The sequence below is a fragment of the Ascaphus truei genome, chromosome 1, assembly GCF_040206685.1.
Source record: "Ascaphus truei isolate aAscTru1 chromosome 1, aAscTru1.hap1, whole genome shotgun sequence".
NCBI lineage: Eukaryota > Metazoa > Chordata > Amphibia > Anura > Ascaphidae > Ascaphus > Ascaphus truei.
Window position 1 is genome coordinate 275,784,731 of NC_134483.1, and position 27,241 is coordinate 275,811,971.

The following is a 27,241-nucleotide window of genomic DNA, read 5'->3' on the forward strand; positions in this document are numbered from 1 at the left end:
GTGTGTGTGTGTGTGCACTTTTACTGTTGCCTTTTAATCAAAAAATAATTTTTGACTCTATACCTTACAACTTTTGTTGTTAGTGTGTGTTGTTGGTTGTATTCTGTATTTGTTGGAGTTGCTTGTAAAGACCGTTTGTGATTGGGTGGTAGAAGTTTTTGGTTTGCAACAAATTTGAGACCTTTGCTTTTAAAAACCTGTCCCATACTTTTTTTAATTTGTTTTATTTAGAACCTTTGTATTTAAGCTGCATTTGTTTATATATCCAGGCATTATTTATTTATTTTTTTAATTCTTAAAGTTTTTTTTATTATTTGTAAGTTTTTTTGATATAGATAACTTTTCACAAACTAATGTTCATCACTAACACCCATTCCAATTGACAGAAAATGTTACATGAGTAAGTCATCGCCTATATTTCTATGTTGGTATCTCCTAACTTGCCTTGCTTGCTGGTTCAAATGCTTTGAAAGGGCAATCGTTCCTTAGGACCAAAGGGAACTATTTTCAATGACCTGTTTTAAAGGGTCTCCCCTCCCCGCCCCCTTGAGAAATTCAACTGGCTGACTATGTGGGATTGTACCTTTCAGTAATATACAGTAATAGCAGTCACCACTGACTTTTTATCCTCTGCTTTTAGAGAATCGTAATTGATAGCTCATGCTATGTCTTTGTTCACAGAGAAGAAGACGTAACGAAGACCATGTATCCCACGCCCGCTGCTCTCGTCCCACTGTCATGTCCAGGCCCCTGTGCTAAAAAAGTTGATGTAATTTGTGATGCAATGAGAGCTGCCATGGAGAAACTGAATCCTCATAAGTATGCAGTGTGCTTGCTGCCAAATTTGGGAAACTTGTTTCACAGTCATTCATCTTTACATGTCATTGGTAGTAATGGATATTAAAGGAACGACATTCTAAATATAACCTGTTAGCAGTCAAAACTGTGTGATTAACCAGTCAGAAAGCTCTGTTCTGCAAAGCTATCTAATAAAAGATCAATTCCAGACACTACAGTTGCACATAAATACTATTTATTATTATTAGAGCATATAAGTCTTTGCCATAATATATAACATCAGTGCAGAAGGACTTGAACAAACTGGAGCATGTGCAAGTAAATGGCAAATGAATTTCCATAGTTATGCTATTACACAATTCAGACAGGTTTTAGGGAAAGAGGAATTGGGAAGGAATTGTAGATACTAATGCATCAGTAATGATGTGCTTTTTTCCACTCAAGCTTCTAGTAGTTGCGGTTATAAGATGCCAACTCATACTGTAGCATAGGTAGTTGGTATTGCATAGGTCTGCAACCCTGTAGACATACAAAGAGGAGAGCTGCAGAATTCAAATGAAATGGTGTGGGGTCTAGCTGAAAGACTGCCGACTAAAACCTTTCTTAAACATTTGGTGCTGGAGTATCTTAATAAATTGCAATACATGGTAATGTTTTCCATCTCTGCAATGGGTTAAAAACTAACCACGCACTGATTGCTGGCATAGTATAAAAACATAATTTGTGACTAATTTGTGTAATTAAGTGGGAAGTGAAATGCATTATCTGCTTTAAGATTTTGTTAAGTATAATGGCAGCTCCTTTTGAACCTGAGGAAGGAGGATCAAATAATCTGATTATAAAATACAAGGTAGCCCTGTCCGTGCACATGTACGGGATGTAACTCTAGTGGATTGCAAGTTATATGAATTTCATAGTGCTTAAGTATCGTTTTTAAAACGTAAGCCTACACATAATTTATTAAACTTTCGAATAAACACAGCATGGTGAAGGGGTGTTGGTGAAATTGTTGGTCCAAATGTCAAATTCAGTAAAATTGTTTGATTTTTGGAATGTACTCCCAAAGTGTTTTCCATTGATGTATATAACATGACAATGTTAGAGAGATAGGGTGTGTGTCAGTCACAAATGATTAATTAAATTAATGATAATTTAAATGCCTTGGGGGAGAGCGCGGGGCCTCTGCAACCGCTGCCCCCCCCCCCTGGAAAATCTGTGCACCCCTGTTATAATCAGAAGAATACATTTTCGAAATATTAACTTTGTTTCCACTGGAGTGTGTATCTGTTTGTTATTTCAGTGCTCCTTTTGTCTCCCTCAGGTATTGTTTATCAATACTCACATCATATGTCAGAAAGTCTACTCCAGAGTTAGAACTCGCTCTCCAGAAAGTTCATGAGCTCAGAGGTAACATTTTGCATTTATTTATTTTTGTCTTTGATTGCAATGATGTGTTTTGGATGGGGTCAGACTGAGGTCTGCCAGCAGTGTTGACATTTAGGAGCCTTTTGAGCACATTACTACATCTTCTTCATTATTAAAGGTCTTTTTTTGAACACAAGGTAAATGCCTCCTTGAGTTTATACAGTAGCTTCCAAAGTACAGAAATGAAATCATTCCAAATGTACACAATTAAATAGCATACCTTCCACCCGCTCTACTTGATGCCGAAGGTTTGAGCACCAGTGTATATATGTTTACAATGTACTTGAAATGCTGTGGGCAGCATAGTACTTTAGAGTTTTGGATACCCAAATAATTGTTCAATGCATTTTTAAAAATGTCATTTGTGCATGCTTCAGATATATATTTTGTCTTCAAGTGAGCTTCTTCATTGACTAGCTAAATCCCATATATAAAACTACATTCTTAAAGAACACGATCACTGCCTGTAAAATAATCTGGCAACTTGCTAAAGCACTTTGCATAGTTTTTATGACCGTCTGTTCCTCTTTGTTTCTTAGAGAGTGCTTCATCATCTGAAGCGGTCAGTGCCGAGGAAGCCTTAAAGTACCTGCTCTTCCTGGTGGATGTCAATGAGCTTTATGATTACTCCCTGGGGACATATGACTTTGACTTGGTCATCATGGTGGCAGAGAAATCACAAAAGGTCTGTACAGTTTTGCTCATGTTTAGCCACCGACTATGGCTATGTAGGCAGCTCAGGCTCTGTATTTAGTGTGAATATTTCCCCGTGCCTTCCTAGGATATGCCAGGAAATGAAATGTGTATCTTCCTTACCTTAGTTGAAAAAAATAACTCTTCATGACCACATTTAAAAAATAAGTTGACTTTAATTAATTAAATAAAGAAGCCCAAGGAATAGAGTACTCCAACTTGGTGAAGCTCCTTGTTTGGATATAGTCAGTAATGCAGCCAATAATGTCACCATAAAGTCTCTGACATCTTTTTATCGACAGTAAGCTCGGAATCAAACCAATCCAGAAGGCGTGCGCTAAAATATTGCCAGGTTATTGGTTATTTTCCTTAGTCTACAGTGTGCGGTTTACTTAGAGTGACAGTTTTTAGTTTCTTTTTATGTGGGGCTAGGAGTGTATACTGTACATAGGCTAACAAATACTTTTCAGGCAAAGATCTTATATATCTCACAATACACTGAAACCCTGAACTGACTCTAACATTGCAATACAGCTAAACATTTGACAAGGAACAGGCACACACCTGCTGTTAGTCTGCTCACACTCACTCTGCTCACAACAGCTCCTTGCAGCACTGCCTACCTCGCATCATGAACCTGCTATGTATTTTAATTTTTTTCTTTCTCCTGGCCTCATGGAGATGTTACTCCCTCTATCCACTACAAACTCCTCCATCCTGGGCCACACCCAACATCACCATACACCCTGGACTACTCAAAAGCCTTGCACTATCTACTGAATGTTGGTGGAGAACTCTAAAAACCAGCACACCAACCACTGCTCACTCTAATGGAAAACACCACAAATTTACAACTTGCAAACAACTACCCAAATTTCTACTCATACTATTACTCTCTCTAGCAGGTGATGTTGAAACTAACCCAGGTCCTCCCATTTCAGCTCTGTCCCATGCCCCTGAGAATTCCACCTTTAAATTCCAAAAAGGGCTATCTGTCGCCCATATAAACATCCGGAGCCTGCTGCCCAAACTGGATGAACTAAGGGCATGGTGCCTTATGCTTAAACCTAAAGCCATCGTTCTTACAGAAACATGGCTATCCCCTAAAACCCCTGATGCAAATATCGCCATTCAGGGATACTCCATTTTTAGGAGAGATAGGTCAAAGAGAGGAGATGGGGTGTTATTTTATATTGCAGACACCTTACAATTTACACTGTTAAATTGCCCACCAAGTCCACCCTCTTTTGAAACTCTAGTTGGCAAAATCTGCCTCCCCTTTTCTAAGCCCATCTTGCTTGCTGGCATCTACCGCCCCCCTAAAGCCCCTCTACAATCCTTGACTGATATCACCCAATTTCTTGGCTCCATTTCCTCTCTGAATGAGAAGAGTGAGCTGCTAGTTCTTGGAGATTTCAACTTCAATTGGCTTGACCCTAAAAACCACAAAATCCAGATACAACTCAAGTCACTTAACCTATCGCAACTCATTTCCCAACCCACACGGATAAACCTGAAATCGCATAACCATTCCTTGCTAGACTGGATTCTCTCCTCAAACCCCAGCAGAATCCAATCCTCTGGCATCCTTCCTGATATTTTCAGTGACCATGCAATAGTGTACTGTGTAAGGAAAATTAAACCGCCCCATTCAAGCCCTAAAGTTCTCCTCACTAGAACATTTAAAAACTTTAACCCACAACAGTTTCTGGATGACCTTACCAACTGCCCATGGCACAGAATCGATTTAATTCCCGACCCCGATTCTGCGCTCGACTATTTCCAATCCGAGTTCTTAAAACTCTGCGATACCCATGCTCCACTACGCAAAATAAGGGTACGGGGGGGGGGGCACCTTCCATGGGTTACACCTGACCTTATAGCACTCTACCAGTTCAGGGATGCCTTGTGGAAAAGCTACAATGTAACTGGCACTACCACGGATCTCAATCACTACAGATGCATGCGGAACATGTGCACAAGGCAAACAAGGCATGCAAAAGCACAATATTACGCTGACAATCTCCACCAAAATACATCAAACCCAGCTAACTTCTGGAAGGTTATCAACAATATATTCCAGCCTCCTAACCATCAACAACCAAGTAATATCACTAAGGGGGATATTACTCTGACAAACCCCACTGACATTGCAAATGCATTCTATGATTACTTTGTGGGGTGTGCCACTAACTTATTAGCGAAACGCAGCACAAACCCCAAACATGAATCTCATCCTGGGAGTATCCCTACAGTCCCACCCCCTCCCAACACTGCCCACAATTTTCAATTTAGCCCAGTATCTGAAGAGGAGATTACACAAGCGCTCCTCAAACTAAAACTAAGCAGCCAATGTGGACCCGACTTACTAGAATCTAGGTTCCTACGACTTGGTGCCCCAGCCATTGCCAAACCAATTGCGTCCATAGTCCACTCTATCCTGTCTGCAGGCCATATCCCTAAGACCTGGAAAACTGCCAGAGTTGTCCCAATCTTCAAAAGTGGGGACAAAAACACTGTCTCAAACTACAGGCCAATCTCACTTCTCCCAATTCTATCCAAAGTTATGGAAAAATGTGTCCACTCCCAATTAAGCGATTTCTACACCAAGACACATTTCTCTAGCCAATTCCAGTCTGGGTTTCGTCCCAAACACTCCACCGTAACTACCCTGCTAAAAGTTTGCAATGAAATCCAGTGTGGAATTGGAACGGGGACAACTCACTGGTGCAGTATTCCTAGATTTTGCAAAGGCTTTTGACACAGTTGATCATGTTATCCTGCTTAACAAACTCCAGAGCTCCGGAATAGGGAAACATGCTTTAAACTGGTTTCAGTCCTACCTATCAGGAAGATCCCAACATGTGTCCATTTCAGGCTCTAACTCCAACCCCCTGGATATCACCTGTGGTGTCCCGCAAGGCTCTGTTCTGGGGCCCCTACTCTTCTCAGTGTTCATTAATGATCTTCCCACAGCTTGTAAGGAAGCCTCAATACACATGTATGCAGATGACACAATCCTATATGCACACAGCCATAGCCTCTCTGACCTTCAACACATACTTAAGTCTGACTTTTTGAGACTCGAAAACTGGATTTCCCAAAACAAACTGTTTTTAAACACTGACAAGACTGTAACAATGGTATTTGGGACCAAGACTAAATTTGTAAAGCTTCCAGTGACTGAGCTCCTGATTAGAACCAACGCTAACACCACCCTAACACCTGTCACTAGTTTTAAATACCTGGGCTTATGGTTTGACTCCCACTTAACATTCGGGAGGCACATTGATACCCTGACAACCAAGACCTGTGCCAAACTAGGGGTACTTTACAGGAACAAATCCTCCCTAACTCTCCTGGTCAGAAAGCGTATTGCACAGCAGATGCTAATGCCAATTATTGACTATGGAGACATAGTATATGGCTCGGCTCCTCAAACCTACCTTAGCTAACTTGACACCCTCTACAATTCAATTTGTCGTTTTGTTCTCCAATGCAACTATAACACACATCACTGCGAAATGCTCAAAGAACTAGATTGGTCATCACTAGAGTCTAGGCGCAAAGTTCACCTTTCCTGTCTCACCCTCAAATACTTTCTGGGCAAGCTACCCAGCTACCTGAACAAGCTCCTCACCCCTACCACATGCAGCACCTATCACCTGAGATCAGACTCCAAAAGACTATTCATGGTCCCAAGACTCAACAAAGTATCCGGACGTTCCTCCTTCTCCTTCCGTGCACCGCAAAACTGGAACAACCTACCAGAGACTCTCATATCCACCACCAGCTTAAGTTCTTTCAAATCTAAGGCTGTCTCACATTTTAACCTGGTCTGTAACTGTTTTATACACTCATAATATATATTTTCTTTAACTGTGCATGCAATGTCTTGTATATAATGTATACCTTGTTCATTTATGTAACTGTACTTGTAACCATGTATTATTTGATTTACTCTGTGCCCAGGACATACTTGAAAACGAGAGGTAACTCTCAATGTATTACTTCCTGGTAAAATAAAATAATCTTGTTTTCTAATGTTTGTCACTGGTTTAGTTTTACTCCTATATCCACATTTCCAATAGATTGTCTTTCAATGCATATAGACACCAAGCATTTAAAGATGATAATTTTCTTTCAGCCATGTATATGCATTATTAGAATATTTTATTTTAGAAAAAAAATGTGGTGTGTTGACTTCCTGGAAGTATTGAAACATTACATGCAAAATACAAAAGTAACTTATATCTAGTGTAATTATAAAAGTAGTTGCAATGTTGGCTTACATGTGCTAGTCCATTGGTGGGCAACAGGTGGCCCCTGGGGGCTTTAACTGCGGCCTTCAATGGCTTGTCACTCCAGCAGCCCGCTCTCCCTCTCTACCCAGTGTAGGGGGAATGGAGATGTTGCTGGTGTGACTCATAACTTCTTTCTGCTCCCTCAGCTGCTTAATGACTGTGCTAATCACTAGTTCCCAGTGTAAGAAGAGAAGTGGGACAGTATTAATCAGTGTGCCAGCGTAAAGCTACGCTTATAGTGCCGACGACGCAACGTCCGCCTACGGTCGCTGGAAAAATCAACTTGAGATGACTTCCAGCGATCGCGACCAAGTCGTCGCTCCGTGGCAGCTTTCTATCTCAGCAGCAATGCATTTGTTTTGACGCGTCGTCGCTGTCGCCGGCACTATAAGCGCAGCCTTATGGATGGGGAGAAGCTCTTGCCCATACCCATAGCTGCAACGTCCCTTTTGTGTGTGCACTGTATGTATATGTAATGTGCAGCCCTTTTGAGGGCTCACTTGGTTAGTAAAGCTGTCTTGTAACACAGGTCCCTGCAATACTTCTGGCACTAAAAAAAGATACAGATACTACAAGAAGGCACTAACTGAATTTTTGTTTCTCAGGACCCTAAAGAGTACCTTCCTTTTTTGAATAAGCTGAAGAAAATGGAAAACAATTATCAGAGATACACTATCGACAAGCATCTTAAAAGATACAAAAAAGCACTGGAGCATCTAAGCAAATGTGGTAAGTGTTTGGTTACATTGGAAAGACAAATCAAAGGATATTCTTTAAACAATAACTACAGAACAGGCACGCTTTACACCACTTATTTTGTGTATGATGTGTTTAATAAAGCTACTTTTAAAACTACTCATACCCAAGACACATTGATGTACTGTGATAACCGTTTGTGACTACAATTCCATAGCCACCATATAGCATACCTTATCCTTCCAGTTTACCTCTGGAGCTAGCAAAAAGTTGGAGGATACACACAATACATGCAAATAAATATCACAATACCTACCGTATTGCCCGAATATTGTACGGCCTCGCACATAAGACCCTCAAGTTTTAAAGGTGTTCTACATGAAAAATGAAAGGTGTTAGGCCTGCGCATATAATATTAGTACAGTTTTCGGAAGGACATTTTTAGGGGAAAAAACATAGCACTATATTTGGGCGAATACGATATTTAACAGATGGCTGTGTTTTCATATATAAATGTAAAACCTCTCCATTGGCCAGGGTTTAAGGGAATATTCCTTCTGAGTGTACATACAGTGATTGAAACCGTGCTGCAATACTTGCAGTATATCATATAAAAGGACAAGGGAAAAGCCGCTGGGGTTGTGAGGATGCGACTTTCCTACCCCCAGTCCACTAAACGTCCCACACTATTCAAATGTCCCAATCCTCGTGAGGATCTATACATGGTTCCCTCCTCCGATTGTATGATTCGGTAGAATAAGAAAATTGCACAAATTGTAAGGTAAGCATGTACTCTCAGTCCCTGTGGTTTGAGTCGAAGGGTGTGCTCCAGCCATATGCAGGGCAACAAACGAGGAATAGAATGGCGATACATAGCTCAAAAACACCAGACTTGAACTGCAAATGATAGGTGCAAAAATACTTTAATGGCACATGAAAAAAGGGTAAGAGGTAGGCGCATGCGCAGCTGCTAAGTGTATGGAGGCAGAGATTTGAGCTCCGCCAGACCCAGCGCATCAATCAGTTTAAAATAACCAACAAAGTGCAACCAAACAGAAATAAATCACAGGCAATGGTGAATTAGGGGTTAAGCTAGGGAACCACACCCTAAATAAAAATACAGAATATAAGGGCTAAACAGAGGTATATGAAAAGGCAGAAGTAGGTGGCCAGAAATACCACAAGCTATTACCTTGGAAAGATGGATGTCACAGAAGGCTGAGGCGGATCGGAGGCATTAGGGTAGGAGATATGCAAGTCTCTATGGTTCTTATATATAAGATACAATAAAGAACAAAGAATAATAATGAATAAAAAGTTTAAAAAAATATATATATGTATATATATATTCAGTGGTTGACAAATCACCAAAAAATCTACTCGCCACCTAGTACCAAACGTGTGCTGCTTGGGCCAATATTTACTCGCCCGGGGGTTAAATCCACTCGCCCGGGGCGAGCAAATGTATAGGTTTGTCGAACACTGTATATATTACTAAAAAATAGAAACAAAGTAGGCAACAAGTAGGTTGGTTGAGAGAAATGTTTCAGTAGTACTTGATTGCGCTGGGGTTGAGTGAGGAGCAGGATACCAGACAGTCCACAAAGCTACGGAGGGACAGGGGAGTAACCCCTGTACCCAACAAAGACCCGAGGGATCCTGAGTTCACGATGGACTCAGGAAACAGGACCTCTTTATTGCAAGGTCTCTGTGGGATTAAACTCCCGAGGGCATTTGAGCCGGGGCCAGAGGTGGCTCGTATTTTATGATTTGTATTGCATTGTTGTTTTTATGTTTTTCATGTGTTCCCCCTCCCACACCCCGGTTCAGTCCTGCCTCTCAAATGGGGTTCTGCCCAAGTTTCAAACCCTTCAGCAGATGATTATGATTATGGGACATCCCCCACGTGGCACAGGTAAAGGGGCCATTAAGGTAAGCCGCGCTATAAGGAACACTACATGGCTCTAAACATAATATCACAATGTGAAAGGCCTAAATAGCCCAAATAAAAGAGTAGCCATGGCTGAATTCAAATTACTGAAAGCGGACATAGTCTTTGTACAGGAGACACATTTTAGCAAAACGAATTTCCCTAAATATTTAGACAAGCATTTTAGAAACAATTACTTCTCGGCCAAGGTTAAAAAAAAAAAAAAGGGGGGGGGGGGCAGTTCTTTTTCATAATCGATGCCCCATCAAGGTGGAACAGGTAAAAAAAGACTTAGAAGGTAGCTATATTATTTTAGTGGGTTCATCTCGGGGACACCCACTGACAATAGCGAATGTATATGCACCATGTGAACAGGACCCATAATTTTTCCTCTAACTTCTTTAAAGTATTTGACTCAGTAGCAACAGGTCATATTGCAGTGGGAGGAGACTTCAACAGGATCTTAGACCCAGATATAGACAGATCAGCCCAAGCCCGGTCCTTCAGAAAAGAGCGGGCAACCGCCTTGCTGAAGGAATTGAGGGAAAGACACCTAGTAGACACATGGAGGGAACTACACCCTGGAGAAAAGAGGGTACACTTTTTTCTCATCCTCATGACAGCTAAAGCTGGATAGATTACTTCTTCGTATCAAACAGAATGGTTCCACAGATGGCATATGCAAAGATCCATGATATTTCATGGTCAAACCAGGCACCAATTGAAATCAGGTGCTCCCAATTCAACTTGGATAGACCTGGAGCGAATTGGAAACTAATTGAGGCAATCATAAAAATACCAGAAGTCAGTCAACTGATAGGCGACAAATTAGAACATTTTTTTTGAATAAATCAAGAAAGAGTTAACTCAAAAAATACCCTCTGGGAGGCCCAGTAAGCAACCTTTAGGGGTACGCTTATTAGTATCGCAGCTGGGTATAAGAGGAAAAGAGAGGCCAAAATCCAACAGTTACAAAAAAAACTGTTGTAACTCTCAGACTTACACGAGTACTAAAAGGGCAAATATGTTAAAAGAGCATAAAGATGTTATAATAGAGTTAAATCTGTTACTTACCTCTCAGGCTGAAAAGTCTCTGAATTGGTCAAAGAGGAAATTTTATGAGAAAGCAAACAAGCCAGATAACTTATTAGCAAACAAATTGAGGAACAAACAATTTAACTATGGTATCCACGGCAATAAATTGAAATCAGGTACATTGACTTCCATTTAAAACCAGAGACAGAACATAAAACACAGACAGAGCTCAGTGCACATCCAGTGAAACTCATACACGGTACAGTGCCTAAATATATATGTATAAATATCTATTAAATAAAATGTTCTTTTAGTTTAACATTTTTGGCCAAAATTGTTGTAAGCCCCTGAGCCACTGCACGGCAGACCATATTTCCAGGGGTCCCTAACGCTAATATAAATTCTTAATAACCTGTGCAATACCAGGAAGAATGATTTATAATAAATCTGTCAATATTAGTTGCAAAGTTCTAAGTCTGATTGAAGCTTTTATTAACCTGTACATTACCAGGAAAAGCACTCTGTATTAGATTTGTCACAACCATACTGCAAGCCAGCAAGTTCCCCTGAGTTGGAGATGCTATGGAGTGAGCTTTTAACCATTTAAATGTGGGAGGGGGTAAGCTTCAATTAGGTACTGCACCGACACACTTTATTCGAGCAAATACCCAGTATGTACCTGGCAGATACCTGGAATGCGCCGCTCCTCACCTCTGACAAGCCCCGTTGCGTTTGCCTTCCCAGCCTGGGTTCATGCCTGGCTGACGGGCGGCTGATCTGTTAAATGATAATGATTAGGATTTAATAGGCTGCAATGCTTCGTGTGTCTACCAGATGGCATAAATTCATGAATTGTAATGCAGTATATATATATATACTGTGCAGTATTGCAGCCAGCGGGAATAAAATGCTTCAATCCCTGCCTGGAAAATAACCCAATGCACTCGGGCAGAAAACAGTCACAAACCTCAATACACCCGGGTATACCCGAATTCGTGGGACTAGCCGAGCTCGAATAAAGTGTGTCGCCAGTGTAGGAGGTTGCCACCCTCCAATCAGCTAAGACTAGCTGAACAAGAATTGTAAAACATACTGGACACCTAACAAGCTCCTATTGAACCCCCAATATAACCACAACATATATATAAGCATATGAGTTAGCACTCCTCTGTGTACGCACAAAAATACACCTATATGATACAAAGGGAAGAGGACCTGAGGGAAATTTTGCAGGAAGAGGAATGGAAAGAAATAATCAGGGCTTCGGCCAAGAGCTCAATATGTACGATGTTGAGGGAGCGCGCGTATAAAGTATTAATGAGGTGGTACCTCACCCCGTTGAAACTGTCTAAATTCGTACCAGGATACTCCCCATTGTGTCCAAAGCAATGTGGAGGCGAGGCAGATCTTACATATGCTGTGGTCCTGCCCTCGTGCTCCCCATTTGGGAACAAGTTAAAGATTGGCTTCAGAGGATTTTAGGCCTCACAATCCCATTAGACCCATGGCTGTTCCTACTAAACAGACCAATAGAGGGATCTCTAGAACACAAAGTACACTAGTAGTGCATTTTGCAACAGCGACGAGGTGCACGATCACAGCACTATGGAAACAGACAGAAATTCCGACTATTCCTGCAATCAGAAATAGAATTTGGTTTGTATGCCAGATTAAAAATAAAATAAAAATGAACACGTTTGGTTAATGATACTGGCGCTAAATTTCTAAATGTCTGGATTATGTGGCTACCACAAACACACATCCCAGGGGTGAATGGTACCACAATTCTGCTATGATAGTTGGAGAAACGCGTTCTCCGCTGACCTACAAAGGGATTAATAAGACTTAAAAAAAAGGCAATTATCTAAAGTGCTACTGTAGCGCTCTTTATACTGAGGACAGAGGGTCTGGTCACGTGGGGGATTTAGTCTATACTCTAGCACTCTGGAAGAGGTGAAGCTGGGTTCACAAAAAGAGACAGGCGAAAGGACGACCCCTCTCCACACACCCCTTCCCATCCCTCCTGATTTGGGTTTGATTTTTCTTTTACATACATGTTTGATAATTTGTATACCGGCGATGACTCCTATGAATATGTAAAAATGTACTGTTACATGAAAAAAGAAAAAAAGTCAATAAAATGTGAGTTATAAGAAAAAAAGGGGAAGAGCGATTCTCTTCCCCTTTTCATGCGCCTTTAAAGTTTTTTTGTACCTAGCATTTGCTGTCCAAGTTTGGTGTTTTTGAGCTATGCATCACCATTCTATTCCTCGTTTGTTGCTTTAGTGCTTCTCACATTGGCTCTACTGTACATATGATTTGGGATTTACAGATGTCTTCTTCTCTTTGTGCTTCTTATGGGACTTAGAAGTTACAAACATGACGTGAAGTAATGTTTTTTTAGCATAGACATAGCAGGTAACGTGTGTGTGTGTGTGTGTGTGTGTGTGTGTGTGTGTGTGTGTGTGTGTGTGTGTGTGTGTGTGTGTGTGTGTGTGTGTGTGTGTGTGTGTGTGTGTGTGTGTGTGTGTGTGTGTGTGTGTGTGTTACACACACAGTATTTCCTGATTTGACATCATAAGGCTATGCCGTGGAGTAGAACGTTTTATTTGTAAAGACAAGAAAAATGTGTTTTTAGTTTAAAAAAAACCATCTTGTGTCTCATGGCAAAGTGACCCTTGTAAAGAAAAAAATGTGGTTAGTTAAAACATACTTTGCATTTCTAGGCAAAATGATCTACTAGGAATATATTAAGCTTCATGTTGCTAATGAGGTTTCGTAATTTACCAAACCCAATGTTGATGTTCAATTGCTAATATACAGTTTCTAACACCATGCTTCCTCCTACCTTTTTAAATAGTCTACAGTGACATTAATTCATATTAAAGTAATAATATTCAGATGCAACAGAAAATTACTTTATGGTTTTACATTTCGCTGTTTGTGTCTCATCAGGTCCAGATCATTTCACTGAGTTTTTGAACTTGGTTAAAGATCAAAGTTTATACACAGAAGCCTTAAAACTTTATCCGCTGGGTACTAAGGAATATACGGTTGGTAAAACGACACTGTCTCAGCAAATGTGTATGTCTGATTTGCAAAAAAAAAAACAGGATACATGGTCAAGCAAATAAAGTGACTCCCATTCATGCCACTTGTGAACGGTGGTGGAAAAGAAGATGCAAACTCAATTTTAAATGTTATCATTAAAGGGACAATCTCTCCTATGGCCAAAGTGTACTAATCCCAGTGTTGTGATTAAGGGGTTACATCTGGATGATTGCAATTTTTTTTAAACAAAATATGATGCCTACATAAGTATTTTTTTATCATTTGGAACAGCTTGTAAGGGGAGAGGGGTTTGATCTATGTTGCACCTTTAAAGAGGAGTAGATTTCTAGAAGTCACTTGTGATTTAAGTAAGCTGCATTGGAACATGTTGCATTTTGTTTTACAGGTAATTAATGATGTCTATGGGGAGCACTTGAGTTCCAAGCATCAGTATGAACAAGCCGGTCTAATCTTTGCCCGCTGCGGCAGTTTTGAGAAGGCTCTTGAGGCTTTTGATGCAAGTTGCAGCTGGCAGCAGATCATGTGTATGGCCTCCCAGCTGCAATACTCAGAGGATAAAATGTCTGCCCTGGCTAGGAGAGTGGCAGGTGAGTGATGGAAGGAGATTTCACAGCTATGATGTTGACTTACCAGACACTCCAACATTTGGCACATAGAAATAGATATACAGTACTTTATGTGCTACAAGACAGGATAGATGGGCTTCCAAGCATGTTAGGCTTTGTCCATAGTGAAAGTGAGCGAGAGCGCTACAATGCTACTTGCCTCGTGTGAGCTTTCCTCTCCGGCGATGTGCGGACTGTACGTTTTTGTAAAACGAGCGAGGGGCTGGGCGCGGACATGACGTAGGGAGGCGTGTCAAAGAAGTGTCATGCATGAGAACACGCCTTTAGCAAATAAAATGCATAATACCATGCAATTTACAGAAGTATTCTGCATATATATATATATATATATATATATATATATAAATACTGAGTTGTGCCCTTGCCCCAACCATCTGATCATTAATACATCAGTCCTCAATCTCTCAGCTGCTTTAATTAGCTGAAGATTCTGAGCTTTAACCACCGCAGAAATAGGTACAATAAGTACAGGACATACAAAAACAGGTGCAGTACCTAAGTAGGTACAGTTTGAGGAATGCTATATCCGTTACTATTCAAATCTACTCTTTCTAAAAACATACATTGCTCCCTGCTCTCCACCTCACAGCAGTTATTTTTGACATACCACTTCATAACCACTTTGCAAACAAAGCTTGGAGAACCGACAAACCTTTTCATCACCAAAAGACATTGGCTAAAGATTGTAAAAACTATCCATGGCATTTGGTTACCTCGGAAATGTTTTCAAGTTTAAAACATACTTATTCTTGTTGGTTTCTTCTTCTTCAAAAAAGGAAAATGTTAATCGGCTACATTTTACCTATTAAACATGCCACTATCCTTAGCTCGCTTTATTTCTTAGGTAGGCTTTCCCTTAAACTACCTCTTGCCAGCTTTAGTAGCATATGGCATTTGTCCCGGTATTTGCCAGGACAAATATGGTCACCCTAACTAAAGGGTATCTAAATCGCTGTAAAACTTTTAGTAAAGAAGATGTCTAAAAAGGCAAGTATGATACAAACATGAATATATGTGTAGCGGTCATGTAAAATGGCTGCAGTCATCTCTCCTGCTGACAGTAAGGCCTGGTAAGTTGCTGGCATGCCAGCAGTAATTATGGAGGTTTGCCCTCACACCCTGGTGAGGTGCCCTATGTATGGATGGGAGTGGTCACAGGTTCTGACTCCATAATTAGTGATGTCAGAGTTGTGCCAGCCCCCAAAGGATACATAAGGCACAGCACTGTGTCCAAAGTTAGGTTCTGTAGAAGGAGGAGTAAAAGAAGGAGCAGTTCAAGTGTTATGTTATAGTAGCTGAATAAGGAGACTGTGTCCAGGGACCTGGCACAGAATAAGATATCCCTGCGGGGATAGGGAATCCCTAATCTAGGAGGACATTACCTTTCAAAGGGAAGTGCGGTGAACGATGGAGGGCTGATTACACCCCATTGTGGAGGGCAGCATGGCCCACCGTACAATAAAGATGTTCCTGATTATCAACACTCTCTTGTGCAAGTGTGGAGTTATTGCACAAAGAGGGGCACCACAGAGGAGTTCCTCACCAGGACCATCCCCATGCGGACGCAGGGATCCTGATGAGGTGGAGGCGCTGCACTGGATATAGGTAGGACTCAGCACACTACCTCAGCTGCCTGTCTGGGTTGGCAAATCCCCACACACCATCATGCGGGAGACTCAGAGTCCTGTAGCCAACAGGTGCACCACCAGACATCACACTGTAATGGGGACTGGTTAGACCACAGGAGGCAATATGAGATTGGGTGGGTCAGGCCGGTTCACAAAAACCGTTACATATGTATTATTAATGACCTCTTGCTGACACAGCTTGGATAAGTCACATTTTGATTGGCCAGGATTGCCCTGTTTATTACTTAGGACAATTGAGTACTTGGGTAACACCAGCAGCGTGACATATAATGGAACCCAAGTTATGAGTCGTCAAAAAGAATTGAACTGTTTATCATATCATCAGTGACCTGTAAACATGACATTTCCTTATTTTTTATATATTATATATGCCATTGTTGTGCTTTTCTGAATGTAGCTTTTGTGAACACATTGAGAGATACAGTATTTAACACATAAAACTGTGAAGCAATGGTTAAAATGATAAGAGTTACACAGGTGAGTGCTTTCCCTTGATTGCAGATGCAGGATGTTTTGGTGGCGTTGTACATTTAAATTGTTCTTTAAATGCATCTAATTTTACAGATGTAAACCATTGCGATGTTTGGCTTTGTACTATTATGTATTTTGCCAAAGTCTGTGTTCTCTTTCCTCACAGGTAGACTAGTTGAGCAGAGGAAACCGGTAGAAGCAGCTGTGCTGTTGGAACAGTATGCCAAGGTATCATTAACTTTGTCACTTGACTTATCATTAGCGCTGTGTATATACCGGAGGCAGGGGCAGGCTGGCCAGGGGGAAATTGCCCATTATTCGTCGAACTGATTATCCGACATGTCATAATGCATTCCGGGGAACGCATTATCCGACATCGGAACAGATTATCCGACACTCGCCAACACTCGCCACTGCGGCTTAACATTGAATTTGCAATACGATATTTTACTATCCGATGACCGTTGTGAAACGGATTCTGTCGTTTAACCAAGGATCGTGTGCATATGTAAATATGGAGAGGGAGATCTAGAAGATTAATGCACAAAAGCACTTCATTGGACCCCATCCTGCTACCTAAAGCTAAGGCCCCGCTCCCTCCGTCAGCGCTCCCGCACTGCAGACAGGCGGGGCGCTGACATACACAGACCGATACACGATATGCGGTCTGTAGGGAGTGGGAGGTGGGCGGGAGTGGGAGGCTTGAGCGGGAGGGGGGCGTGGCTTGAGCGGAGGGACCCGCTACTCCCCCTCCCTCCCTCCACGGGCTCGGGCTGCTGATGGTTTTTAATTAAAAGCAACACACACACACGCAGGCACTCATACACACACACACACACACGCAGGCACTCTTACACACACGCAGGCACTCTCACGCACACACACGCAGGCACTCTCACACAAACACACACACACAGGCACGCACTCACGCACTCACGCACTCAAGCACAGACACACACACAAACACAGATAGGCACTCAGACACACACACAGACAGGCACTCACGCTGCTTTCCCTCCACACTCCTCCCCGCTCCCCGAAGCCTCTCCTCCTCCCGAAGCCTCCCCTCCTCATTGGCTCACAGCCACACCACGTGACGCGTCAATGCTAGGGATCACAATTCTCTTGTATCCCGTAGCGGCTGACGCGTCACAGCGTGTAGTGAGCTGTGCAGCCAGGGGGGACTGGCTCGGGAGGATTCCCCTGCTGGTGGGGAAAGCCCGTGCAGCCGCCCGCGCCGCCGGGCGTAGCGGGTCCCAGGCCTTATCCACTAACCATCTTTACCTTGTTGGACTAGTGACTTATTTTAACATCAGTGGTACTAACAAGACTGCATTATCTCATAACCATACATATAGTTTTATATAGATATTTCTTCATTAAAACGTTATTTACCTCGAGGACTTCGAGTGCACACACACAATATGACGCATGTATTGCCATTGGGTGCAATAAAGTGTTGCGTCTGTATGTATATTGTGTCCATAGGATGGGTGTGTGTGCATACATGTATAGTATGCACTGTGTATGTGTTTATAGTGTTTGTTCATGCATGCAGTGTGCATCTGGTGTGTGTATTTGGTCTGTTATCGTGTGTGTGTGTGTGTGTCTTGCCACAGCTTGTAAGGAAGCTTCAATACACATGTATGCAGATGACAAGCATAAGCCTCTCCGACCTTCAACACATACTTCAGTCTGACTGTTTGAGACTCGAAAACTGGATTTCCCAAAACAAACTGTTTTTAAACACTGACAAGACTGTAACAATGGTATTTGGGACCAAGACTAAATTTTTAAAGCTTCCAGTGAATGAGCTCCAGATCAGAACCAACGCTAACACCACCCTAACTCCTCTTACTAGTTTTAAATACCTGGGCAGATGGTTTGAATCCCACTTAATATTCGGAATGCACATTGATACGCTGACATCCAAAACCTATGCCAAACTAGGTGTACTTTACAGGATCAAATCCTCCCTAAGCCTGCTGGTCAGAAAGTGTATCGCACAGCAGATGCTAATGCCAATTATAGACTATGGAGATGGTGATATAGTATATAACTCGGCAACCCAAACCCACCTTAGCAAACTTGACACCCTCTACAATTCAATAGAATTGGTCATCACTTGAGTCTAGGCGCAAAGTTCACCTTTCCTCTCTTGCCTTCAAATACTTTCTGGGCAAGCTACCCATCTATCTGAACAAGCTCCTCACCATTACCACATGCAGCACCTATCAACTGAGATCAGACTCCAAAAGACTGTTCATGGTCCCAAGGCTCAACAAAGTATCCAGCCGCTCCTCCTTCTCTTACCGTGCACCCCAAAACTGGAACAACCGACTCTCACATCCACCACCAGTTTAAGTACTTTCAAAACAAAAGCTGCCTCACATTTTAATCTGGTCTGTAACTGTTACATAAGCCTATAATATACATTTTCTCTAACTGTGCATGCAATGTCTTGTATATAATGTATACCCTGTTCATTTATGTAACTGTATTTGTAACCATGTATTATTTGTCATATTAACTATGTCCAGGACATACTTGAGAAAACGAAAGGTAACTCTCAATGTATTCCTTCCTGGTAAAACATTTTATAAATAAATATTGCATGTGTCAATAATGGCTCCATTTTCAGGATTATGAAGAGGCAATACTGGTGCTGTTGGAAGGAGCTCTCTGGGAAGAGGCTTTACGACTGGTATGACACATTTGAGGCTTTCCTCCTGGGGTTTAAGGAGTCTTCATCATGATTTCAGAGGAGTGGACATAATTAGATTTCCAATGCTGGGATAACGTATATGGGGTAGATGGTAGTAAAACAACATTGCAGATTTCTCTACTTGAATAGAGTTTGACTGACCTAAAATGATGATATTTTTTCATTTTGGGGACCATCTAGTTGTGCTAACATAATACTAGAAAGTGAAGTTCTAGCAAATATCTTACACATAACACTCTCCATGTGAAATCAGAGCAGAACACCAGTCACAAAAAAACAGGCAGTACAGAATTATATAGACGTATTTCAATTAAATTTACAGGAAAATGGTTCATGTGTTCCACTGCACCAGTTAACCTTATACACTTTTGAAATGTTGGGTAAATGGATAATTTCTCATTCTTGGTAAAAAAAAAAAAAAAAATCTTTGTATTTTGCTTATTCATTGAATGAAATTGCTTGCCATGGTAATCAAATCGCCAATATTAAATTCTAAATGTACTTAATTGTTCTTTTTTTTTTGTGTCTGTTTTAGAGCTATTATGGAACCCTGTTGCATCTGCAGACTCTTCTGGCAGCAGAGAGCTAATATGTTTATGTTCTGTTACTTTTTTAGATACACAAATACAAACGTCTTGATATATTGGAGACAAACTTAAAACCTGCCTTATTGGAAGGTGAATACAAAACAAATAGTTTTTTTTAACAAATTTCTTTTAATGTAGTTTCCTAATCAAGTGCTTGACTAACAAAATAGCCAAATGTGTTTTTCAGAGCTACTCTTGAACATACAATAATGCTTTTTTTTTTCTTTTGTTGTGTGTCCGTTGCTAAGCTCAAAGAAATCACATGATGTTCCTGGATAGCAAGAAAACCATGTTCACTCGCCACAAGCAACGACTGTCTGTGGTGCGAGAGCTGAAAGAGAAAGCCCGGCAAGGTCTCCTAGGTACTGTATCTATCAAAAAGAAAATACTACAAATACATGTATTGCAGGTCGCTTTGGCAATTTAAGAGATTTAGCTACATATTCTCCATACAGACGATGAAACTGTAGGTTGTAAAAAGGCACTCGTGATGGTTATGTAGTATGTTCATATTTGGTGGAATAAGATAAACCTAGCCCCTCTTTGAAAGCATACCAAACCATCAAGTGTAACATGGCATATACTGTAGTCTCATATTTATTAAGCTACTAGCTGAGAGACCCGGCGTTGCCCGTGAGTTAAATTTCCCGCTAGGAAGGGGGGGGGGGGGAAAGGGGGGAGGACAGTGGACAGGAGGAGGGGGGGGGGACAGTGGACAGGAGGAGGGGGGGGGGACAGTGGACAGGAGGAGGGGGGGGCAGTGGACAGGAGGGAGGGGAGACAGTGGACAGGAGGGAGGGGAGACAGTGGACGGGGACAGTGGACGGGACGGGGACAGTGGACGGGACGGGGACAGTGGACGGGACGGGGACAGTGGACGGGACGGGGACAGTGGACGGGACGGGGACAGTGGACGGGACGGGGACAGTGGACGGGACGGGGACAGTGGACGGGACGGGGACACGGGACGGGACGGGGACACGGGACGGGACGGGGACACGGGACGGGGACAGGGGACGGGACGGGGACAGGGGACGGGGACGGGGACAGTGGACGGGACGGGGACAGTGGACGGGACGGGGACAGTGGACGGGGACAGTGGACGGGGACAGTGGACGGGACGGGGACAGGGGACGGGGACAGGGGACGGGGAGGGGACGGGGGAGGGGACGGGGGAGGGGACAGGGACAGGAGGGGACGGGAGGGGACAGGGGACAGGGACAGGAGGGGACGGGGACAGGAGGGGACGGGGACAGGAGGGGGAGGGGACAGGGACAGGAGGGGACGGGAGGGGACAGGGGACAGGGACGGGAGGGGACGGGAGGGGACAGGGGACAGGGACAGGAGGGGACGGGGACAGGAGGGGACGGGGACAGGGGACAGGAGGGGACGGGACAGTGGAGAGGAGGAGGGGGACGGGACAGTGGAGAGGAGGAGGGGGACGGGACAGTGGAGAGGAGGAGGGGGACGGGACAGTGGAGAGGAGGAGGGGGACGGGACAGTGGAGAGGAGGAGGGGGACGGGACAGTGGAGAGGAGGGGGGGGACGGGACAGTGGACAGGAGGGGGGGGACAGTGGACAGGAGGGGGGAGAAGTGGACAGACGGGGACAGTGGACAGGAGGGGACGGGTACAGTGGACAGGAGGGGGACGGGACGACAGTGGACAGGAGGGGACGGGTACAGTGGACAGGAGGGGGACGGGACGACAGTGGACAGGAGGGGGACGGGACAGTGGACAGGAGGGGGACGGGACGACAGTGGACAGGAGGGGGACGGGACGACAGTGGACAGGAGGGGGACGGGACAGTGGACAGGAGGGGGACGGGACAGTGGACAGGAGGGGGACGGGACAGTGGACAGGAGGGGGACGGGACAGTGGACAGGAGGGGGACGGGACAGTGGACAGGAGGGGGACGTGACAGTGGACAGGAGGGGGACGTGACAGTGGACAGGAGGGGGACGGGACAGTGGACAGGAGGGGGACGGGACAGTGGACAGGAGGGGATGGGACGACAATGGACAGGAGGGGAGGGGACGACACTGGACAGGAGGGGAGGGGACGACAGTGGACAGGAGGGGGACAGGAGTGGACGGGACGACAGTGGACAGGAGTGGACGGGACGACAGTGGACAGGAGTGGACGGGACGACAGTGGACAGGACAGGAGTGGACGGTGACAGTGGACAGGAGTGGACGGTGACAGTGGACAGGAGGGGGGGTGACAGTGGACAGGAGGGGACGGGACGACAGTGGACAGGAGGGGGAGTGGACAGTGGACAGGAGGGGGAGTGGACAGTGGACAGGAGGGGGGTGACAGTGGACAGGAGGGGGGGACAGTGGACAGGAGGGGGGCATTGGACAGGAGGGGGGGTGGGTTGCTTAAAATTTCCGGGTCCCTCCTCTCCACTCCCCCTGTATGTTTCTCGGCTCCCCCCTCTCTCTACGCTCCTGACCCTCCCCCCCCCCCCCCCCGTAGCTCCGGTCCCCACCCTACAGTGCCTGACACACACACAGTGTCACACACACACAGTGTCCCACACACACAGTGTCACACACACACACAGTGTCACACACACACACAGTGTCACACACACACAGTGTCACACACACACAGTGTCACACACACACAGTGTCACACACACACACAGTGTCACACACACACAGTGACACACACACACTGTCACACACACACACACACACACACACACACACAGTGTCACACACACACACACACACACACACAGTGTCACACACACACACACACACACACAGTGTCACACACACACACACACAGTGTCACACAGTGTCACACACAGTGACACACACACACAGTGACACACACACACACACACACAGTGAGACACACACACGTCACCTCTCGTTCCGGCCGCCGCCATCTTAGTTACTCCGCGAGGGAGGAAGGGGGTCCTTCCGGCCGCCGCCATCTTAGGTGCCACGTGTCAGCTGCCTGTCCCCCCGCCGGGGAGGGGGGGAGGTGAGTGGAGCATCGGGGGGGGTGAGTGGAGCATCGGGGGGGAGGTGAGTGGAGCATCGGGGGGGAGGTGAGTGGAGCATCGGGGGGGAGGTGAGTGGAGCATCGGGGGGGTGAGAGGTGAGTGGAGCATCGGGGGGGAGGTGAGTGGAGCATCGGGGGGGAGGTGAGTGGAGCATTGGGGGGGTGAGTGGAGCATCGGGGGGAGGTGAGTGGAGCATCGGGGGGGAGGTGAGTGGAGCATCGGGGGGGAGGTGAGTGGAGCATCCGGGGGGGGAGGTGAGTGGAGCATCGGGGGGGGGAGGTGAGTGGAGCATGGGGGGGAGGTGAGTGGAGCATCGGGGGGGAGGTGAGTGGAGCATCGGAGGGGAGGTGAGTGGAGCATCGGGGGGGAGGTGAGTGAAGCATCGGGGGGAGGTGAGTGGAGCATCGGGGGGGAGGTGAGTGGAGCATCGGGGGGGGAGGTGAGTGGAGCATCGGGGGGGGAGGTGAGTGGAGCATCGGGGGGGAGGTGAGTGGAGCATCGGGGGGAGGTGAGTGGAGCATCGGGGGGGAGGTGAGTGGAGCATCGGGGGGGAGGTGAGTGGAGCATCGGGGGGAGGTGAGTGGAGAATCGGGAGGGGGAGGTGAGTGGAGCATCGGGGGGGGAGGTGAGTGGAGCATCGGGGGGGAGGTGAGTGGAGCATCGGGGGGGAGGTGAGTGGAGCATCGGGGGGGAGGTGAGTGGAGCATCGGGGGGGGAGGTGAGTGGAGCATGGGGGGGAGGTGAGTGGAGCATGGGGGGGAGGTGAGTGGAGCATCGGGGAGGGGGGGGAGGTGAGTGGAGCATGGGGGGGAGGTGAGTGGAGCATGGGGAGGGGGGGAGGTGAGTGGAGCATGGGGGGGGAGGTGAGTGGAGCATCGGGGAGGGGGGGGTGAGTGGAGCATCGGGGAGGGGTGTGTGTGTGTGTGTGTTGGCCCGTCACTCCGCCTCAGGCCAATGAGAGGTGTGCGGGGGCGGGCGGCCCAAGGTCCAATGAGATTGCCGCTAGGGACACAGGGAGACACATACAGACACGGACACATAGGACACTTTCAGAAATATATAGTAGATTTATTAAGTGTCTGTCAAAAAGCCCATTCTGGCACGTTCTCACACCTTGCAGCATGCTGGGTCTTCCAGTTATGGAAGGTGTCTTATGGCAACAAAACTGCTTGGTAAATATGAGCCTTCATCTTAACAAAATAAAGCTTGTTTTTGAAATCTTAATGTAGATGTAAAACATGTATTCACATAAAAGCAACGGATTGTCACACTTTTAGCACTAGAGTTACTGATTTTTCAAACAAGAAAAGTATGGACGTTTGTGGTTATTGGTGATTACTGATAATACAGCGTCTGACTGACACAGGGAAGATGGGAGCTCTTCAACTTTTTCCCCTGCTTGGACCACTCTGCAAACCTTTTTCTTTTTAAGAGCCGACTACATGACCATGGCCTGTTTTCCTTTCTCTGCCTTTCCTTGACACCACTACTACTGTGCCATTCCACATCATCCTATACTCCGTTAGGAACATAAACAGAGAAGATACCTACAAATTCAGGACATTTTGTTTCTTGACCAGCCTGAGTTCAGGGCAGTCCTGTTACTTTTACAACAGTTAACAATAATTCTCACTCGTAATGTTTTGGATAGCTTCTGCTGTTAACAGGATTTCCTGAAGAACAATCTAGCTAGTGCATTATAAATGTTTATTGTATAAGTAAAATAATAGTATAAGGATAAAAGGCAATAAGTAAGCAGTAGTGTGCATTGATGTTGACCAAAAATGTTTTACATAAAGCTGAGAGGGTGTATTTCACCACTTTGCATGCACACAAACATGCATCCCTGAGGATAAAGTCCATCTTAAACTATTAGGTCAATTGCTTGGGCATCACTCACATTTTTCAAACGATGGTTCACCAGGTCACCCAACAACAAAGGTTGTTGGCAACCTTCCAAGTCTGAATACTAGCTACATACTGTCTTCTTATCTTTCTTATTCCAGCCAGAGAGTGCATTTAACCTAAACAAGACATTATGAAGGCGAAAAATGATTCACAGCTGCTTGAATTGATAGAAGATGGTGGTAAAGTGACAAAATGGTGTGTGTTGGCCAGTCACATTTACAACCGCTCCTGTACTTTCATAGCACTGCCACTGTTGGTCTGACTGTAGTGGAAATTGGTATTCTTAGGGGTAAATTCAATATACTTCGAAGCGGCCTTATGGGACGATTTCAGATGAAAATCACTCTTTACTTCAATGGGGATATTTGTCTAAAAACGATCCGAAGTGCTGCTTTAGACTATATTGACTTTCCGCCTTAAAGTCTGGATGGAGGAAGCTATAATAGGGAACAGATTGTCTTCTTCTTTTACACATTATATGCATCACTTTTTGGCGTACTACAAGAGACTAACAAAATGCGTATGTATTTTATTTTCTGTGATATTTGTTTTTGTGCTTAATTAAATAATTAGATATTTGGCACTACAGTTTTAAATCTTTAAAAAGGGCTAAGTGTCCTGTTTTACAGATGAGGAGACTCCGGAGGGTCCAGAGTCTGACCTTTTCTCTGAAACTAGCAGCATCATGACCGCTAGCGATATGAGTGGCAAATACTCCCACAGCAACTCACGGATCTCTTCGTAAGTTCCTCTTTTATGTTCACACATACCGGTATTTGTGAAATTATCTGAAGTTTACCTTAAACTGGCTCATCTTATAATTGGTCTGATTTGTCCTCATACAACATTATTTATTGCTATCCAGAGTAATTTTTCAAATATACCAGATTGGTAAAACAAGAATATAGTGCGTTAACATAAAGGTCCCTGTACTGAGGATTTTATCATCTTAGCCGTGCTCTGAAAGATGAAATGGACACAATAGAGTTATGTCATTACACAGGGTGTAACAAATGAACGTTGTATAAACAAAGAGCCGGTTGGCTGCAATGTAGTGAAAGCACAATGTAAATTGAGTGAAGCAAAAAGAAATAGGAGATGGGTACTAGTCTTGATCTGAAGACTACCGAAAGCCTTCCTTGAGGTGGTGTAGGTGAAGAGTAAAGTGTTTAAGAGAGATTGTAGGGAAACCGTGAGGGGAACGAAGCTGAGTTGGGAAATAGCAACAATAATCGAGGCTGAAAATGATGAGTGTGTAGATAGACAAGAGTGTGTGTATAAGTATTTTAACTGAAGGGTTACAAGAAGAAAGACTTGTCTTAATTGTTTTTTGGCTTAACATGAGGAGCGTGCAAGAACATGCATCTTTATAAAGAGTTATAAGGAAATGGCAAATGTGAGACTAAGGCGATGTGGTGGCAATATCTGAAATTCGTTGATGGCACCACTATTTATCCAAGAATGTATAACTTTTAAATAAAAAATTGAAAAACTCCAACTTTTGTTTTTACCCACACACAGATTTTGTTGCACAATATGAAAAAATACATGTAATTGTTGATTTTTGTGCAGGAGATCCTCAAAGAACCGACGTAAAGCAGAACGTAAGAAGCACAGTCTGAAGGAAGGAAGTCCTCTGGAGGACGTGGCTCTGCTGGAGGCGCTGAGGGACAACATCCGCATGGTGGATAAACTGAGAAGTGAGTATATGGACCTTCCATACAGCTGCAACATAGTCAAAGACAATAAATAAACACAACTCCATCCTGTGTATAATTTACTCAGACTTGACAATTTTTTAGGGACATGAGTATTACTAAGTGTATTTTTTCTAGTTGTGCAATAATTTTTTTTTTTTTTTAATTATGTAGATGAGGTGCACAGCCTTTTAAAAGTACTCATTCTCTTTGAGTATGATGCCCAGGCCAGACGGCTTCAACAGACCTTTGATGAATTGCTACAGCTACTGGAGACTTCTATCCCAGTTATCTGGGCTGCAAACATACAGCAAAGTCCTACAACTCCAGTAAGTTTATCCTGTGTGCGCCGTTACTGTTCCCATCTTCAACACCTTTAGTATTAGAGGGTTATTACTAGTTTTATTACAATTTTTAGAGCGGTGTATTCTAGTCCATTTAAATACCTAATGAATTTCACTTCATTGGTCCAAACAGTAAGTAAATAAGGAAATTTTATTTTTAAGTATATCCTGATCGCATCATTTATTAAGACTTTTCTAAATTTTCCTGTGTTGGAGAAATATCGAGGTAATATCATTTCTCATTCAGAATTGTTTGTATGAAT

At 44.1% G+C, this 27,241-nt stretch overlaps 1 protein-coding gene across 4 annotated transcripts in view; it reads left to right on the forward strand.

Moving 5' to 3' along the window:
* ELP1 (elongator acetyltransferase complex subunit 1) overlaps positions 1–27,241 on the forward strand; it is a 132,398-nt gene that overhangs the window by 102,548 nt on the left and 2,609 nt on the right. For all 4 annotated transcript variants that reach the window (XM_075604388.1, XM_075604364.1, XM_075604380.1 and 1 more), the window contains 13 exons: positions 682–819; positions 2,120–2,205; positions 2,763–2,908; positions 7,826–7,949; positions 13,837–13,934; positions 14,339–14,540; positions 16,866–16,927; positions 19,341–19,403; positions 20,041–20,101; positions 20,260–20,373; positions 25,567–25,678; positions 26,510–26,637; positions 26,809–26,963. In XM_075604388.1, the coding sequence (XP_075460503.1) occupies positions 682–819; positions 2,120–2,205; positions 2,763–2,908; positions 7,826–7,949; positions 13,837–13,934; positions 14,339–14,540; positions 16,866–16,927; positions 19,341–19,403; positions 20,041–20,101; positions 20,260–20,373; positions 25,567–25,678; positions 26,510–26,637; positions 26,809–26,963 (1,489 nt within the window). The remainder of the gene's footprint in view (positions 1–681; positions 820–2,119; positions 2,206–2,762; positions 2,909–7,825; positions 7,950–13,836; positions 13,935–14,338; positions 14,541–16,865; positions 16,928–19,340; positions 19,404–20,040; positions 20,102–20,259; positions 20,374–25,566; positions 25,679–26,509; positions 26,638–26,808; positions 26,964–27,241) is intronic.